Source organism: Ranitomeya variabilis, chromosome 3 (assembly GCF_051348905.1).
Source record: "Ranitomeya variabilis isolate aRanVar5 chromosome 3, aRanVar5.hap1, whole genome shotgun sequence".
NCBI classification, from domain to species: Eukaryota; Metazoa; Chordata; class Amphibia; order Anura; family Dendrobatidae; genus Ranitomeya; species Ranitomeya variabilis.
Window position 1 is genome coordinate 123,441,261 of NC_135234.1, and position 19,329 is coordinate 123,460,589.

General features: G+C 42.9%; 1 protein-coding gene across 11 annotated transcripts in view; it reads left to right on the forward strand.

Annotated features, from left to right (window-relative positions):
- MAP7D2 (MAP7 domain containing 2) overlaps positions 1-19,329 on the forward strand; it is a 144,439-nt gene that overhangs the window by 66,352 nt on the left and 58,758 nt on the right. For all 11 annotated transcript variants that reach the window (XM_077294625.1, XM_077294633.1, XM_077294634.1 and 8 more), the window contains exons 2-3: positions 3,189-3,266; positions 4,353-4,516. In XM_077294625.1, coding sequence (XP_077150740.1) covers positions 3,189-3,266; positions 4,353-4,516 — 242 coding nt within the window. The remainder of the gene's footprint in view (positions 1-3,188; positions 3,267-4,352; positions 4,517-19,329) is intronic.

A 19,329-nucleotide genomic window follows, 5' to 3' on the forward strand; every position in this document is an offset into this window, starting at 1 on the left:
TCAACTTTTAACCCTTATAACTCCTTAACAAAAAAAAATGTTGCTTCCAAAATTGTGCTGATGTAAAGTAGACATGTAGCAAATGTTACTTATTAAGTATTTTGTGTGACATATCTCTGTGATTTAAGGGCATAAAAATTCAGTTGGAAAATTGCAAAATTTTCGGCAAATTTCCATTTTTCACAAATAAACGCAAGTCTTATCGAAGAAATTTTACCACTATCATGAAGTACAATATGTCACCAGAAAACAATGTCAGAATCATCAGGATCCGTTGAAACGTTCCAGAGTTATAACCTCATAAAGGGACAGTGGTCAGAAATATAAAAATTAGCCCGGTCATTAACGTGCAAACCACCCTCGGGGCTTAAGGGGTTAATGCTTGTTATCTGCATTTTCTGAAAGTGCGCAGTGATCGTCCTCTTTGTGACTACACGCAGGGCAGGAATGTGGCCGGCTGACATGCTTCACTTTCATTTTATGCGCTTCAATTTATTTATCTCCATTGTAGACAGGAATTCTGACCATTTAAAAACTGTGATCATTTCTACTTCTTTCCCAAATGGGCAATTCAAGATTTTTTGCTTAAGATGAAAAGGTTTGAAATCTTTTCACTATATATATATATATATACATACACAGGTCCTTCTCAAAAAATTAGCATATAGTGTTAAATTTCATTATTTACCATAATGTAATGATTACAATTAAACTTTCATATATTATAGATTCATTATCCACCAACTGAAATTTGTCAGGTCTTTTATTGTTTTAATACTGATGATTTTGGCATACAACTCCTGAAAACCCAAAAAACCTGTCTCAATAAATTAGCATATCAAGAAAAGGTTCTCTAAATGACCTATTACCCTAATCTTCTGAATCAACTAATTAACTCTAAACACATGCAAAAGATACCTGAGGCTTTTAAAAACTCCCTGCCTGGTTCATTACTCAAAACCCCCATCATGGGTAAGACTAGCGACCTGACAGATGTCAAGAAGGCCATCATTGACACCCTCAAGCAAGAGGGTAAGACCCAGAAAGAAATTTCTCAACAAATAGGCTGTTCCCAGAGTGCTGTATCAAGGCACCTCAATGGTAAGTCTGTTGGAAGGAAACAATGTGGCAGAAAACGCTGTACAACGAGAAGAGGTGACCGGACCCTGAGGAAGATTGTGGAGAAGGACCGATTCCAGACCTTGGGGAACCTGAGGAAGCAGTGGACTGAGTCTGGTGTGGAAACATCCAGAGCCACCGTGCACAGGCGTGTGCAGGAAATGGGCTACAGGTGCCGCATTCCCCAGGTAAAGCCACTTTTGAACCATAAACAGCGGCAGAAGCGCCTGACCTGGGCTACAGAGAAGCAGCACTGGACTATTGCTAAGTGGTCCCAAGTACTTTTTTCTGATGAAAGCAAATTTTGCATGTCATTCGGAAATCAAGGTGCCAGAGTCTGGAGGAAGACTGGGGAGAAGGAAATGCCAAAATGCCTGAAGTCCAGTGTCAAGTACCCACAGTCAGTGATGGTGTGGGGTGCTATGTCAGCTGCTGGTGTTGGTCCACTGTGTTTCATCAAGGGCAGGGTCAATGCAGCTAGCTATCAGGAGATTTTGGAGCACTTCATGCTTCCATCGGCAGAAAAGCTTTATGGAGATGAAGATTTCATTTTTCAGCACGACCTGGCACCTGCTCACAGTGCCAAAACCACTGGTAAATGGTTTACTGACCATGGTATTACTGTGCTCAATTGGCCTGCCAACTCTCCTGACCTGAACCCCATAGAGAATCTGTGGGATATTGTGAAGAGAAAGTTGAGAGACGCAAGACCCAACACTCTGGATGAGCTTAAGGCCGCTATTGAAGCATCCTGGGCCTCCATAACATCTCAGCAGTGTCACAGGCTGATTGCCTCCATGCCACGCCGCATTGAAGCAGTCATTTCTGCCAAAGGATTCCCGACCAAGTATTGAGTGCATAACTGAACATTATTATTTGATGGTTTTTTGTTTGTTATTAAAAAACACTTTTATTTGATTGGACGGGTGAAATATGCTAATTTATTGAGACAGGTTTTTTGGGTTATCAGGAGTTGTATGCCAAAATCATCAGTATTAAAACAATAAAAGACCTGACAAATTTCAGTTGGTGGATATATATATATATATATATAACAATTATCCATAAGTCACACTGACATTTTCTTTTAAGATTCTCAAAGTCTACACTGCAAGCTGGGCAGGCTGTCCTGTGGAGTTCCAGCTGTGGGAGGAGTGTTTGGGGTTTTTTTTAAGGATCCCTTTGACATTTGACGTATCCACAAGAAATGGCATAAGTGCCAGTACCACTTCTGGGACCTTCTCTTATTACTAGAATAGGGATCTCGTGACCCTCTTTGTTTCAGCATTTGCTTTGTGGCTCCAATGAAGAAGTGTTTTTGCAGGTTGTTGAAGCCATCTAATGAAGATTACAGTAGCTGCACAGTTTTTAGTCACACTAAACCTAATCCAAGAGTTTTATTATGGTTGTTTATTTTTCTAGTTTCAAGATAAATGTGTGTGTAATATGTAGATCCATTAACAGAAGTGAACATTTGCCTTTCAGATATGTAACTTGCACATAGAGGTTAAATGGGATGTCTCATGGTCCTATCTTCTGGAGCGCACCGTTCCCCTGCCTCGCATGCACCTGCTTGCCAAGTGGCAGTGCGCTCCTGAAAATTCGCAGCTTTACCTCTGCAGCATGGGCGAAATGGAGAGGCAGGGGTAGTTGGCGCATAGCAGCTATTGCAAGCAGAGGTGGCCTGTAACCTTGGAAATGAGTTATACAACGCAGAACATGATTTTTAATGTAAGGAAAATTGCAAAGTTGCTTGTTCTTGCAGGCACTTTGCAATTTTATCCCTTTAATAAAATAAGACAACCCCTACAATGCAACCTAAACCATCTGATTTTGAGCAACAAATGTTAGGCGTATTTTGGGGGGAGGGATGAGGATGATCAGGCATGTTTAATTTACTCTCAGTGGAGATGAGCTGTGGTTCACTCCCCTCGTCCCATTCTGGACACGTGCACAAGCAATTAAAACTATAAAAAAAAACACATAAGAATTTCAAAATATAATAAAAGAAATATTGGAATAATAAAGATATATAAATACGACACTAACTCCTACCTCTTATTTTCAAGGCATGGATAGTCTTTTCAAGACTGATGAAAGACAGAGGCTAGCCAAAGAAAGACGGGAAGAAAGGGAGAAATGTCTTGGTAAGTTTCCTTGTTTCTTATCACTTCTTTTTTTTTTTTTCAAGATAGAGGAGACTCGATTGTATCCAATTTATGTAACAGTGTGTTGGTAAGGATTTTATCAGTATAATAATTATGAAAAATTAGTTTACACAGCTAAAATAAAGGGGCAATGTGTTGTACGTGATTTTGTGGCCCTATAAGGATTTGGACATATTGCCCAATGTTCCCCTTTGAAGAACAAGTATGTTGTGTAATGCGAATGATGACTTGCGTTAATGATGTTAATGTCTGCTGCCTGACAGTAGGGAAAGCAAGAGTTAATGTTTGGGACTAGCCCATAATGGAAGTGGCTAAGGTGACGGACCTGAGACAGTTCCTGTCAGAATTTTAGAAAGGGCCCACTATGCATAAAGAAAAAAACACAAGGTCTGGCAATATAGAGGGGTGAGAAGACGCGGAACCGTGGGTAGAGAATAGGACTGTACTAACTGGACTGTAGTATTGAGCTGGGCTATGGTGAAGTGTAGAGGAACGCTGAAGATAGAAGATAAAAGGGAATAGAGGAAGGAATTGATATTGTATGTGGAAAATGCTCCGTAAAGGAAAGAAAAACGTTAATGAAGATATGTGCCCGCTATCTCTTGAATGTAATCCCTCCCAAATTATCGCTGAGTAAAACTTTTTTTGACTGGTGGTCTCCCTTACTGAACTGTCAAACACCTGGACCTGGCCATCCCAAGTCATCAGTTACATGCAGCCTACAAAGGCGCAGCGCCCCCACACCACAAGTCCACACACCCAGCCCTGACCCCTAGCTTCATGTATCGTGACGGGGTGCAAGAGTCGAGTACCTCACCCAGGGCTACCGGCCCGCGCCACGTTACAGACCTTACTCTTGTATAAGTATCACAGCTTCTCCTCCTGTACTAAATAATAATAATAATAATAATTAATAATAATAAAATAATGCAGCCTCTCTCACACACTGCACAGCTCTCCTGTTATCAGGTTTGCATGGTCTGTCCCAGTGCAGATTGGTGTGTGTGTGTCACATGGTTCATCTTCATTTTATAATGTAATGTGTATTCACTTTTCTATTTCTAGCGGTCAGAGAGCAACAAATTTTGGAAAAAGAAAGGAGAGCAAAACTACAGTATGAGAAACAAATAGAAGAGCGATGGAAGAAGCTCGAAGAGCAGCGTGTGAGAGAGGATCAGAAGCGGGCAGCGGTGGAAGAGAAAAGGAAGCTGAAAATAAGAGAGGAAGAAGTAAGAGACATCCTCTACCCTTGTGAATAACTGCTCCTTAGTCATTTTCAGAATTGGCAGAATTAAGTTCAGGCGGCCATTTAAAATTTGACTCAACTGGCTACATGTGCTTGTCTGAATTAAAGGGAACCTGACAGCAGGACTACATACAGTGTCAGGTTGGCACCGTTATACTGCATAAAATGATACCTGGGTCGATGACATCCGTCTTGTGGTTGTTGTATAATCTTTATTTTCAGTTTTGAGTTATTCATGTGTGTGGCTTCTGACAGGTCCCTGATCCCTCACTGATCTGTCCCCTAGTTTACATAATGATTATTATATATATCTTGGTGAAAAAAAACAACTTCTGCAGGCAGCTGTCAGCTGTGGCACTTGCGCTGCAACATGATCGCATATGTAATGAAACAAATTTGCTTGATGTAATCCTAAAGTTTCTAAAAAAAAAATAAAAAGTAAAAAAAATCCGTTTGAAAATGGCGTTGGCTGCATCGAGGCAGGAAGCGCCATCTTGCTAGAGAAAAAAAAAATTCTTCCTCCAAGATGACACCAGTAGGTGCTACTAGGCAGGCGGAATTCTTTTTTTTTTCCTTAAGGATTATGTACATCAAACAAATATGTATATATTTAATCACACATGCGATCAGGCTGCAGCGCCTGCCTGCAGAAGGTTTTTTTTTTTTTTTTTTTTTCACAAGAGATATAGTATTTATTTTGTAAACTTAGGGGGCAGTTGACTGAGGGATCAGTGACCTGCCAGCAGTCTTTATTATGAATACCTTAGCAGAGCACCACATGAAGATGTAGCACCCCCACTGCCGCAGGGCCGAGGGGTACCCGGTACCGGGCCTCTGTCACGGTGGCTAGACCCGGTCCGTGACCCTGCTGAGGGGCGCACAATGATAGGTGGTGGTATGGTGCTGATGTTATGGTGCGGTGTAGTGCCGGCCGCGGTCAATAACGAGGACACCAGGTTGCAGTCTCTTTACCTCTTTACTAAAGGCTTCTGAGTCCTCAGTCTGGAATACGGTTAACCGGGCTGCGCAAGCCTGGCCGGTCCGATGGCACCTCCAGAGTTCCCTTTGCAGTTGGAAATCTGTGCCTACCTTCCTGCGCTTGTGTTGTGGTCCTCCCCTGCTGTGCTTACGGGATAGTCCCCACAACTGTTGTGTCTGTTTCTCGCGTTCCCTCACAACTCGATTCTGATGTTCTCCCTCTATGTCCCCCTGATCTTACGGTTAGGACGCACCCGTTTGACGGGGAGGCTCGGAGCTCTTCCGGGACTCCAGCGTCGCCCCACTCCTGTTTTTACCCCCCTGTGTCTTCCTGAGTCTGAGTGAGACAGCCCGCCTGTAACTGACTGTCCTGCCGTGGGTTTGAAGTTTGGCTTGGAGCTCTATACTTCCTCGGCGTTCTGGCCACCGGTTATGCGCCTCAATAGGATGTTGCCTCGTCTTACAGCACGACTCCTACTGGTATTCTCCTTGTTGCGTTGATCTCGTTTCTCACTCAGCACAATATACCTCGCTTCTTATCCTTTCTTGGGGTACCGCCGCTATATCGTGCAGGCGCGGTCCCGTAACGTTCTCTCTGGTTGCTAGGCCTCTGTCAGGATCCCACCCCTGACAGGGACCCCTCTGAATCTTCCCCTACAACACCCTCTGCCACAAGGTGTTGCCTGGTTCCAACCCAGTCAGCTTTCTCTCTAACTTCCTGCCTATCCCCCAGTTTTACCAGATTGTGAGGAGTGGCCTAATAAATAGAACCCTTAGCTCCCCCTGGAGGCCAGACTGAAATGTATTGGTGTCTGTGATACCTGGTCAGATGAACTCCTTCAGTGCCATCAGACGTACCATAGCCCCCCTTAGCGGCGGAGCAACAGTACTGCAACGACCAGGACTCTGGGGCGCTGCAAAGACCCCGCTACAGGCCGCCCCAGGGCACGAGCATATCATTAACACAAAACTGAAAATAAAGATTAACCAACAACCACAAGACGGATTTTATCACCCAAGGTATAATTTTAATCAGTATAACGGCGCCGACCTGACACTGTCGGTAGGTTACTGTGCACAATCCTGCCAACAGGTTCCCTTTAGCACATAGGCTTACATTGGGTCAGTAGAAAAAAATAATAGAAAAAAGTCCACTGATGCATGTCACTATATCTCAAAAGCCATATGCCAATTTAATAGACCCATATAAATTAATCTGGACGCTCCAGGAGATCATAAATCCTACACAGAAAAAGGAGTACAAGTCCAAACAGAAATCAATAAAATAAATATTTTATTAATAAGTAGGTAATAATAATCTTTATATAAACAGACATGAACAAGGCACAGACAAAATCTCATGTGTGGGAAAGCACCGCCACTGTAGTAACAGAAAGGGCTAGCCAGCAGTCCATAAAAGTACAATCCATACACCCTGTTACAGTAAAGGTACCTTCACACTGAACAACTTAACAACGATAACGATAGCGATCCGTGACGTTGCAGCATCCTGGATAGCGATATCGTTGTGTTTGACACGCAGCAGCGATCTGGATCCCGCTGTGACATCGTTGGTCGGAGCTAGAAGGCCAGCACCTTATTTCGTCGCTGGATCACCCGCTGTCATCGCTGGATCGGTGTGTGTGACACCGATCCAGCGATGTGTTCACTTGTAACCAGGGTAAATATTGGGTTACTAAGCGCAGGGCCGCGCTTAGTAACCCGATATTTTCCCTGGTTACCATTGTAAAAGTAAAAAAAAAACACTACATACTCACCTTCTGATGTCTGTCACGTCCCCCGCCGGCGGCTTCCCTGCACTGAATGTGTCAGCGCCGGCCGGCCGTAAAGCAGAGCACAGCGGTGACATCACCGCTCTGCTTTAGGGCCGGCGCTTACACAGTGCAGGGAAGCGGACGCCGGGGGACGCGACAGACACCGGAATGTAAGTATGTAGTGTTTGTTTTTATTGACATTTACACTGGTAACCAGGGTAAACATCAGGTTACTAAGCGCGGCCCTGCGCTTAGTAACCCGATGTTTACCCTGGTTACCCAGGGACTTCGGCATCGTTGGTCGCTGGAGAGCGGTCTGGGTGACAGCTCTCCAGCGACCTCACAACGACGAAACGGCGACGCTGCAGCGATCGGCATCGTTGTCTATATCGCTGCAGCGTCGCTTAATGTGACGGTACCTTTACTCACAGACCTTATGCAAATATAACCAAAACCCTAATGTCTGAATATGGCCTAGTGGATATGTGCCCCAAAATGCTATATGTAGAAACTGCATCAACTCCCACTAATAACAACATCCCACATTGATTCAATATGTTTATGTAAAAGATATAAATGTTGTCTGGTCCTAAAAGTTGTTACTCTCTTCTATGTAACCTAAATATTAGGGCTATATAGCAGATATATAACCTATCCTGTAGTGTTGTGCATGTAACCCTATGGCTTTCCTTGCTCATTTTTCATTCTTCCGTGTCCATTACTGCAGTGAGAGTTGATGCAATAGTTGGTTGACCAGTATAACTACAATCTCAAAGTGTCACTTGTGCATTAAGACGTCCATAATTACTTCTAGTCACTGCAATGTGAATGATTATATTTTGCCTTTGCTTTTTAATTGCATCAAGTCACTGACCGTTCTTATCGGGGTTTTTAAGATGATACTTTCCCCCACATAAAAAAAGTATTGTTAGAACTTTGTTCCAATAGTGTATAAAAGATTATCTTACGATTTGTAATCAGTAATTATTGATTTCCACATGGTTTGTCATTGCTGTCTAACATCTTGCCATGCACCCTGTAAATGGCATGTAGTACACTCCTTCCTGTATTTCCTGGCTGCACCTGTCCTGTATCCGCTGCATAGTGGAGTAAGCAATCATGGAAGGATGACGCATGCACACATGTCCGATTCCTGCTGCCAATCTCACTGGCCCCTGTATGTCATGTCACTAGTGACAGAAAATATATTAAATAAATAAAGTAAAAAAAATACAATGACATTAAATATACTGGGGAGTTCACCATGAGTTGTCACTAACCCAGGACTCACACTTCATAGACGCCCTGATCCACTAGACCTTATACTAGTTCAGTGCCCCATAGAGAATAAAAAGCGATGTATACTCTCCTCCCGTATCTGTGCCATTCCAGGGATGTCGGTGACCATAAAAATTGGAGACCTACTTTTTACTTCCAAGTTCCATCTCTTTCATCTGCTTTTCACTGATCCATTGTTAAGTCAATTGATAAATGAAAGTTCAGACAGTCTACGTGCTTCAGTTTTTAGAAATGGATCTAAAAAAAAAACCTGAGGCAATACGGATAACGCATGAACGAAAAAAGGAACCAAGAAACCTTTGCTTTGCATGGATGTAGAAATAGATATGGATGTGTTATTTTACCCTAAATTTGGGCCTATGGCATGCACCTTTTCTTAAATTTTGCTCCAATTACTCCAATGATGATGATTTTGTTTTTTTTACACATGATGATAAATATGTTGGATGACTTTTGATTCAGCGATTATGCTAATTCTCTTGTCAGAAGTATGTCATTTTTTAGCTGTTCTGGATGCCGCATTCTTCTAAATCTGAAGTTATTTTCCTTTGTTTTCCCTTGTCTATTGTTTCCTGAGATATGCCCCTTCTTCATTGTATGAAAATCTTGTCTTTTTATCCAAGTGGTCCTCTCCTCTTCTCTAAGGAAGTCTTATTGAGGACCACACCCAGTTAGATGAAAAGACAAGACTTCCCTAAAGGGAAGAAGAGGCCATATCACAAAAATTGAGAGGCACAAAAGAGAAATGATGCCAGCTTCAGGAGAACAGAGGCATATACATCATGTAAATAAATATATATAGCGCAAGTGAAAGGTTGTCTTTAAGCTTCATATACATTTTTATAATGGAAATTTGTTTTTCGAACAGTGGAAGAAACCTCAGCACAGAATGTCTTTTATACCTAATTATCTATGACGGATTATCCATCATTGTTACTCAGGAAAAAACATGTAAATTGAATATTGATTGTTGCTGCTTTGATTGCATCCTAAACGATAAACTGCATTATTCCTGCAATCTAGATGTTGGTTAATTGTCACACTTATTAAAATGCAATGACCAGAAATGCAAATGTTATATAATGTGTAATTTTATTAATCTCCTTTATCATATATCACCTTGAAATGCCGACTCAAGCTGTAAAATGTCGTTTTTAACTGTCCCCTTCCTACTGACATACGTGTGACTGCAGAATTAGGTTACTTGGGGTCTGTTGGAGTTGATTACTATGAAGATGTTTGGGTCTGTGTGGGATTTATAGACCCAAAACAACAATTCTGTGGAATTCTACAGACATGTGATATATTTTAATTGCAAGGTGGCAAATACTGTGTTTCTCCCAAAAATATAAGACAGGGTCTTATAATATTTTTTGCCCCGAAAGGTGAGTTAGTGCTTATTTTCAGGGGATGTCATTTTTTTCCCATGAACAACAATCCACATTTATTCTTTAACAAAAACTCAACATATATTGAAATATAATCACTTCATCACACACACATGTATACACACACTGCACATACACCTGTGTATACACACACTGCACATACACCTGGGTGTATACACACACTGCCCATACCCCTGGGTGTATACACACACTGCACATACACCTGGGTGTACACACACACTGCCCATACCCCTGGGCGTATACACACACTGCACATACACCTGGGTGTATACACACACTGCCCATACCCCTGTGTATACACACACTGCCCATACACCTGGGTGTATACACACACTGCCCATACCCCTGGGCGTATACACACACTGCACATACACCTGGGTGTATACACACACTGCCCATACCCCTGGGCGTATACACACACTGCACATACACCTGGGTGTATACACACACTGCCCATACCCCTGGGCGTATACACACACTGCACATACACCTGGTTGTATACACACACTGCCCATACACCTGGGTGTATACACACACTGCCCATACACCTGGGTGTACACACACACTGCCCATACCCCTGGGTGTATACACACACTGCCCATACACCTGGGCGTATACACACACTGTGCATACACCTGGGTGTATACACACACTGTGTATACACCTGGGTGTATACACACAGTGCCCATACACCTGTGTGTACACACACACTGCCAATACACCTGGGTTATACACACACTGAGCATACACCTGGGTGTATACACACACTGCCCATACCCCTGTGTATACACACACTGAGCATACACCTGGTTGTATACACACACTGCTCATACCCCTGGGCGTATACACACACTGCCCATACCCCTGGGCGTATACACACACACTGCCCATACACCTGGGTGTATACACACACTGCCTATACGCCTGGGTGTATACACACACTGCCCATACCCCTGGGCGTATACACACACTGCCCATACCCCTGGGCGTATACACACACACTGCCCATACACCTGGGTGTATACACACACACTGCCTATACGCCTGGGTGTATACACACACTGCCCATACCCCTGGGCGTATACACACACTGCCCATACCCCTGGGCGTATACACACACACTGCCTATATGCCTGGGTGTATACACACACTGCCCATACCCCTGGGCGTATACACACACTGCCCATACCCCTGGGCGTATACACACACACTGCCCATACACCTGGGTGTATACACACACACTGCCTATACGCCTGGGTGTATACACACACTGCCCATACCCCTGGGCGTATACACACACTGCCCATACACCTGGGTGTATACACACACACTGCCTATATGCCTGGGTGTATACACACACTGCCCATACCCCTGGGCGTATACACACACTGAGCATACCCCTGGGTGTATACACACACTGCCCATACCCCTGGGTGTATCCACACACTGCCCATACCCCTGGGTGTATCCACACACTGCCCATACCCCTGGGTGTATACACACACTGCCCATACCCCTGGGTGTATACACACACTGCCCATACCCCTGGCCTGGGTGTATACACACACTGCCTATACGCCTGGGTGTATATACACACACTGAACATGCGGTACATGCCCGCCTGTCTCCTCTTGAGGCCATCTAGACTCCTGCAATTAAAGGACCTATGGTGACATCATGGTCACATCACAGCAGCCTTAACCTCAAAATAGAATTTATGGTGGCCCCTAACAGAGTGGTGGCCCTGCGTAATCGTCCAGTTTGCCCTCACGTCTCTCTGACACCAGCACTGCATACCAGCCTGGCTCATCTTTAATTCCTCTGGACTCTTGCAGTTAAAGGACCTTTGGTGACATTTTGGGCATATGACCTTGATGTCACCAAAGGTCCTGAAGCAGTTCTAACCTCTGAGTAGAGATGCTGGGGACCTCTAAGAGTGGGGGGAAGCTGTGCAATCGACCAGTCCATCCTCCTCCCCAATGCCGTTCCTAACCGTAACTAGGGTTTATTTTTGGAATAGATTTTGGGGTACGTGTTATTTTCGGGGACTGCTGTAGTAACTTTTTTCTATCTTCTAAAAAACACTTTCTTAAAGGGGAAAAAGTCCTATATCAATCCATTGTGCCGCTCTTGCCTGTCTACTCACAATTTCAGGACCCAATTTAAATTGCCATTTTATGTGACCCCTGCTCAGTAGAGCAACGTGCCTGTTTAGAGGAAATAGAGGAAAGAAAATGACAGCAGGAATAGATGTAGAAGTAAGTGAACTAGGACTTAAAGGGGTTTTCTCATCATTTTTATCATTCTACATGGGAAAAACAAGCAACTGTCCAATTTACCTCTTATTAAAGATTTTTAATTCTTTACTTTACTGCAGAGTGCCTTTGTAATGTCTTTGCTATAAAGCTTGCAAACGCGGTGCTTCGAGGTTGCGCAGACCAAGCTACTTCTGCCAGCCGCATTGGAGGGAGCACAGTTTGGACCAGGGGCCCATCCATTCCACTGTGTGAACTGTCAATGTGCAGTAGCACAAGGCCCCCAACAGCAGGAAGTCAGGAGGCAGAGGAGAGTGGCACTTGTGAAGATAGACAACCTCGTTGAAGGAATATTCTAGTTTCCCATCTACTGCTTTAAAAACAAAACACACAATAAAACCTCAAAATAGGTTATAATTAAAAAATGCCATATTCATCTCTCTGATCTTTTGCTGGAAAGTTTGGTTCTAAAAGTAGAAACATGCTCAGGGCATCAGTGCGAGTGAGTTACGGTAATTTAATTTTAACACATTGTGAGTCTTTTAAAGACAAGTGTGCAGGAATTGCGGATGTGAACACCATTTAAAAATGCTGTAAAAGCCCAACAACCTCCTTTTGTGAGTCAATATTTCCTTTCCTGACTAAATCTACAGACTTTCAAATTTATATCTTCATTGCAAGTCTCTATGTAATAATAATAATCTTTTATTTTTATATAGCGCTAACATATTCCGCAGCGCTTTACACACATTATCATCGTTGTCCCTCGTGAGGCTCACAATCTAGAATCCCTATCGGTATGTTTTTTTTGGAATGTGGGAGGAAACCGGAGTGCCCGGAGGAAACCCACGCAAACACGGGGAGAACATGCAAACTCCTTGCAGATGTTGTCCTTGGTGGGATTTGAACCCAGGACCATACATTTCCTATGCATAGGGCGTGGAATATGGATTTTGCTGTGGTCCTCGGTATAGGAAAGCGCAATCTACAGCATTTTACTATACAGTTGAATAAATGGTACACCAAAACTTTACTATCCTGACTGGTGAACCGAGTATTAAGGATATGTAAAAAATATACAGCTCTGGCAAAAATTAAGAGACCACTCCACTGCAACATTTTCAGAAATGTTTTTAAATTATCCATTAAATTTTCAGGATGGACTCAACATGACGCTCACTGTGTCCCACTGCTAGTAAAGCCAGAATTGAGCCCTTCTTTTCCTCACTCAAGACTTTTCTTTTCAGCTCCTTTGGCATGGTTAAAAGTTATTTTCTTTCATTCCTTTTACTTTTGGGATATTACTAGCACTTGTTTTGCCATCCAGCTTGTCCTATTGCAGGAGGATTGTGAACACCACAGCAGGGTTTTTTATACTTTCCTTCATTAAATAAGATTTGGTTCAGGTGATCACCTAATCCGAAGCACATTAAGTAGAATGAGGTGTACTCTGGTTGGAATTCAACTGACACTGGAATGGAATGGCTGTCAGACATGTAGAGAAGCTGATTTTTATAAAACTGTGCAGTGGTCTCTTGATTTTTGCCATTGCTGTAGTGTAAATGATGGAAGCTTTATACTGCATATATGCTAAAAAAAAAAAAAAAAAAAAAAAAGGGCTGTGACGTATGGTACATAGAGCTTTACCTCTACCCTTTCATGTGTATTCTGCTCAAAAATTAAAACAAACCTTAAAAAAAAAAAAAAAACCCAAAAGATTCTGCCAATGACAGACATTCACAATGGCTGGTAAACATTCCTGGTGTCATCCATACCCCAGTTGGTATTTTTGTTGCTCCGTGCGTACCCTAGATGTGTTTCTGCTCATTTAACATTCCAGTAGAGCGACTCTTGTGTTTGTCTATTGAAACTTGATGGCAAAACAAACCACTTAAACAAAGTGCCCTTTTCTTTGATTTTGGACCACTGCAGTGGATGTGCTCAATTAGCCTTGAAAACCTTGATCCCACTAATAAATGGCTTTCAGATTAGCGACTGCTTGATAATGATTGTTTAGTTTAGGCCCCTTTATTTCAGAGCGCTGTATAAATGAAAAAGCTGTAAATGGGGTTTAGAGTACATAGTATATGTAATACACCTAATGTAAGTGTGTAATGTATAGAATAGAAAACGAGTACCATAAACATGAGTAAATGAGTGACAGACTGGAATAGACGGAGCGAGGACTTAGAATCTATAAGAAGAGGAGGCCCTAGGTAATGGCTGCTCATGTGGCTGTGTGGTAGCAGCAGAGGATTGGAGGTGGTAGGCTTTTCTGAGGTCCGTGTTCAGATTGCTTTACAAGGTGAGGCAAGGATTTCGCTGATCGTAGTGGTGAGTTTAAAAGTACAGGGGGAACATGAGACGTTTTGGAGACCGTTTTGTCAGGAGCAGAAGAGGATCATAGGTCTTGTGAGGACCCGAGATGGCATATTAGGGAGGTATCTAGAGATTAGATCAGAGATGTAGGGGGGCAGGGGACAGATTGTAGACTGCATTGTTAGTATTATATATGTTTTTTTTCTCGGCTTTGCTAAATCGTAGGCAAATGGTATGAGTCTGTGTTTCTCACCACATTGCATAGCAGATGTCTTCTTCTGGTCTAGTGGTCGGTAGTGGCGCATGTGTGAAGGAGGCCATATCAGTGTCTCCAGTACATGTGGTGACTGTTTTCACAGATACCAGAAACACTGGGTCTGTGCACATGACCGTGTGTTTGTATGGTTGACACGTCCGTTTTTTGCCGGCAGCGCGGTACGCAAAACATCCCGCACATGTGCACATTGACACACGGAAGACATCCTGGGAAAAGCAGTACAGTTAGTGCTGTTCCCCAGCGCTGGGTGCTGCATGCTGCTCTCATCATTGTCACCTGGTCTCAGTGCGGTCAGTAAGACTAGGCGACGCTGATAAGATTTGTATTCAGCACTATAAGTCTCATCAGTGTTGCCTGGTCTCGCATATCGCAGGGAGACCAGGCAACTGTGATGAGAGCTGCATTCAGCACCCTTCACCTGGGAACAGCGCTAAGTGTACTGCTTTTCCCAGGCACCAGTACGTGTCACACTGATGCCGCACACGGATGCCACATGTATGTTGCACGTGGACACAGATGGCACATGTACTGTTTTTTCCACTACCGGAAATATCAGGACTTGTGAAGGAGGCCTAGGGAATAGGTCTGTAACAACCCATCTTATTTACTTAAAATGCATTTGTCACAGATTACCGTAGATGTTTTTTCTTCCTCATCAGTATGCGGATGTCTTCGGCCTTTTCAGGAAAGTCTCTCCTAAAAGCAGCAGTCACCTCCCAGAGGCCCTGCAGTTTCCTTACAATTGTAGCATTATGTTCCCTTGAGAAATTTCAAGCTTTTACAGTCAACCTAAAGGGAAAAATCATTGACTCCGTGTGAGGGTGTCATGGAAACCTCAAATTTCCTTGGTCTCTTTGGAGGCTTCCTTTTTGACCTTTCTCGGTCACTTTAATACCCTTGCAGAGCTTAATTCTATCTGCAATAGATTTTGTAGTACACAAACAGAATAATCATACCAAGCCATGAGAGAGAGTTAATCACTTAATTGAAACCATTAAAAATGTAAACTAAATATTGCAGATGTTGTGGAAGTGTAGATTTTAGGGCTGTATTCACAATTCTGTAACTTGAGAGCTGAAATTGCTCTTTATTTCTTGTTGGTCAGCACAGTGTTTGCTCTGGTGAAGTGCGTTTGACAGGTTGTGGACTGTTTCACCCGACGATCAATAGAACTATGAATGCAGCCTCGTATTCAAATACAGTGGTGTAGACTCGGATTAGTGAAAAAATTTAGTTCTTTCAGCTGTAAACTGATTGTCGCTAACATAAATATGTGTATAGTCTGTACAAAAGACAAACCTGATCTTTTTTTCTGCTTCTTTACTGTTGACTGCATTTCCCCGTCCGGCGTCCTCTGTATGGAAGGGATTAAGACATACTTCCCAGTAACTAGGTTGGGCCATAGGCTCTTGACGTTATAGGAAAGCGCACAGAAAATCTGGTATGACCTAATTCTGCCAGAACGTTATGTACTCCACATGTCTCCAGCCCACCGCACCTTGAACTTCCACTTGTCGCAAAGCTCACACTACATCTAACTCAGACTAAATAAACCAGGAAGTGCTTCCACTTTTTGCTTGACCTTTCACGTCCCGTGTTGGGCTGGTCCCAAACAGTTAACTGTATCCATACTGTTCCTATATTGTACACTAATTAGGCTCACCAGTGCCTATCTGCCCTAATGTTCCTATCTATCACTAACTAATCACTAAACCATGTTCTATACTGTCCCTACCCCTGAGCTGAGTATACCAGGTTACCTTAGGCATTACCAAAACAGTACCCACACAACAGCATCAGTACTTGTCGGGGCCGTAATAACGACAATTAATCCTCATTCACCAGTCATTCCAAATTAATATGTGTGCAGGGCATCTGGTACCGGATAAGAATAAATCAGACAGGTAGCTGGTTCAAACTTAGTTAATGCCCCGTGCATTCACACATGTCTGCAGCGATGGCACCAACTGGCTTTATTCTAAAATACAAAACACTATATTGAGTGTTAGGGGAAGGCGTGCATTAGGCGGGGTTTAAACTAGCATCCAGTCTTTCTGATTTGTTCTGACATCTTCTGGTGGATCCTCCTTTTCTTCACATTCCTGAGTTATCTTTTTCAAGAGAAATAAACTTAACTCTTCACATTCTAAACTGAAATAAACAATGAACACTGGCAGCCATCTTTAGATACAATTACATTTGCATTAGCTAGCAGATAGGAAAAACTTATTGTTTCACAGTATAAAAGTATAACAGTACAAAAAATATATAAAGATTTATAAAAGTATAAAAGGTATATAAGAAAATACATTTTCACCTTGACAATCCCCCCTAAACACTAAGTTTTTTCCTTAAAGAAAGATCCTTCGAGACTGTCCATGTGATGGGAAAAGGGGAGGTGGATTTCTTCATCCAGACACCTCAGAAACTCTCCCCTAGCGAGAGGCCTCCAGGCAGCTGAACCCTTCACTAACCTCACATGAAGTTCTCCCACTGTCCCTAAACTAAATCTCTTGGCATCATCTGAGAATGGGGGGTTTTGTCTACTCTCTTGAGGGGAATGTACTTAGGGATCTCCCCTGGATCAGTACCATTGTACTCTGGTGGATCTACTTCTTGATTGAGGACGGTGCCAGTCGGAGTTACTTTGGCAATAATCTTTTTATACAAGGGAATAACACAACAGAAAATTATCGATTCAACTATAAGGAGGGCAATTAGTACCAAACAAACTTATTGAAGGAATCCCTTGATCCCACTTAACCAACTGGAGAAGAAAGATATGTCTGCTCCAGCATACATGACACGTCGTCTTATTGTCCTAATTTGTTCAACTTCTTTAGAAACCTTCAGGTCTTTTGGATCTACATTTCGCCATTCAGGTCTGGCTGTGTATATTTCGTCTCGTATGTCTTTGGTCATACCGTCAATGAATGTATTTACCAATACTCTGACATCAAGTGGGTTTATGGGACTGTATTCCATGTCTTCCCATTTCAGCTGTAACCGTCCAAAGTATAGCTCTACATTCTCTCCTTTTGTCACATCTGCAAAAAGATCTTAATTTGTGTCCTAGCACGTCACCTGTTTTTGTGCTCACTAACTACCTAGGCCTGCCTAGGTGCACTTAATACGTCCATCATATGGTCATTATTTGTCTGTAGAATGAGAAAGGTTGGTTCCCAGGGTCAGCCAAATGTTTTTTGCGTAGCTAGCTAGTCAGAGGGCCTCCAGGGATAATACTCCTGTATCTGTCTTACCCTACCTGATGTGGTCGGTTCCCTGGTGGTGGGGGCGACATGACATGCTGGTCTACAGCTCCTTCCCAAAAGATTACTGTCAGCCTACTCCCAAAAGTTAATGTCCCCACTATCCGCCACCCACAATCCTGTGTCAGCTTCTTATATCACTGCATGTGATCTTGTCTGGACAGGATTCAGTGTAATTCTCTTAGGTCGGGTTGCAGCACGGGTCATACAAGTGCTAGGGCCCAAATCCTCAACTATACCCTGAAAGGCATCTTGGCTAAAATTGACAAATCTTTGTTCACTGTAATATATATGTAATTGATCCATTCAACATTTTTATTAATCTGCACCTGTGGGATTATAGAAGCAATGCCGGCATAAATCTGGTTCTGGGCTTCAAACTGGTCAGGCACCCCCCTTGGCACCCCAATAGCATCAATATATATATTATTGGATCTTCTTCATAACTCATGTGGAGCTGATCAAGGCTTCTCCTCTTTCTGGTAGGTTCATCAGGTATCTTTGGATCTCAAAGTAAAATCTTGAACTGCATGGCTAGTTTAACAGGGGTGCATTGGCCTATCCAGGCATTAGGCAACCTAGGACGGTGCTTACCATCCCCACATAACCAATAAATGTCGTACATATATTCTGTATGTTTGGTTAACAAATCAGTATCTAGAGAACTGCTCCCTTTGCAGAAACCTGTCTCGAAGATCCCTACTGGTGTACCTGTGGTGTCGTGGGAATTATAGCAGGTGTAATTGTCAGCTAATACGATTACTTCTCCTGGGACCTTTAGTTTGGGTTTCTTATGAATCAGTGGGACGTAATCTGGACAATCAGTGGACTTCAAACCTTTCAACAGATTCATGACACAGGCAGTAGTGTTGTCATCAGGAAAAAGCAATGCATGTGTGTATAGATGTGTATTCGCAGCAGAACAAGCAATACATCCTACAGAGATATTCTGGACTCTTACATTGTATCTCACCCATTCTAACCACAGGTTTTTCCTTGGGGCTGTTTGTGTTTCTATGGAGAAAACCTCTTGCCAACTGAGACCTGGAATGGGGATTACTTCATTAACTACATTTTGCAAACGCTCACCTGGGCCTGTTTTAGGTGTACTGGTAACGGGGGCTTTGGTTGGTCTGAAACTAATATCCTGGAGCTGTATATGGCCTAAATTCCCATGGTATCCACTATTAAATACATAATTATAATATTTTCCCA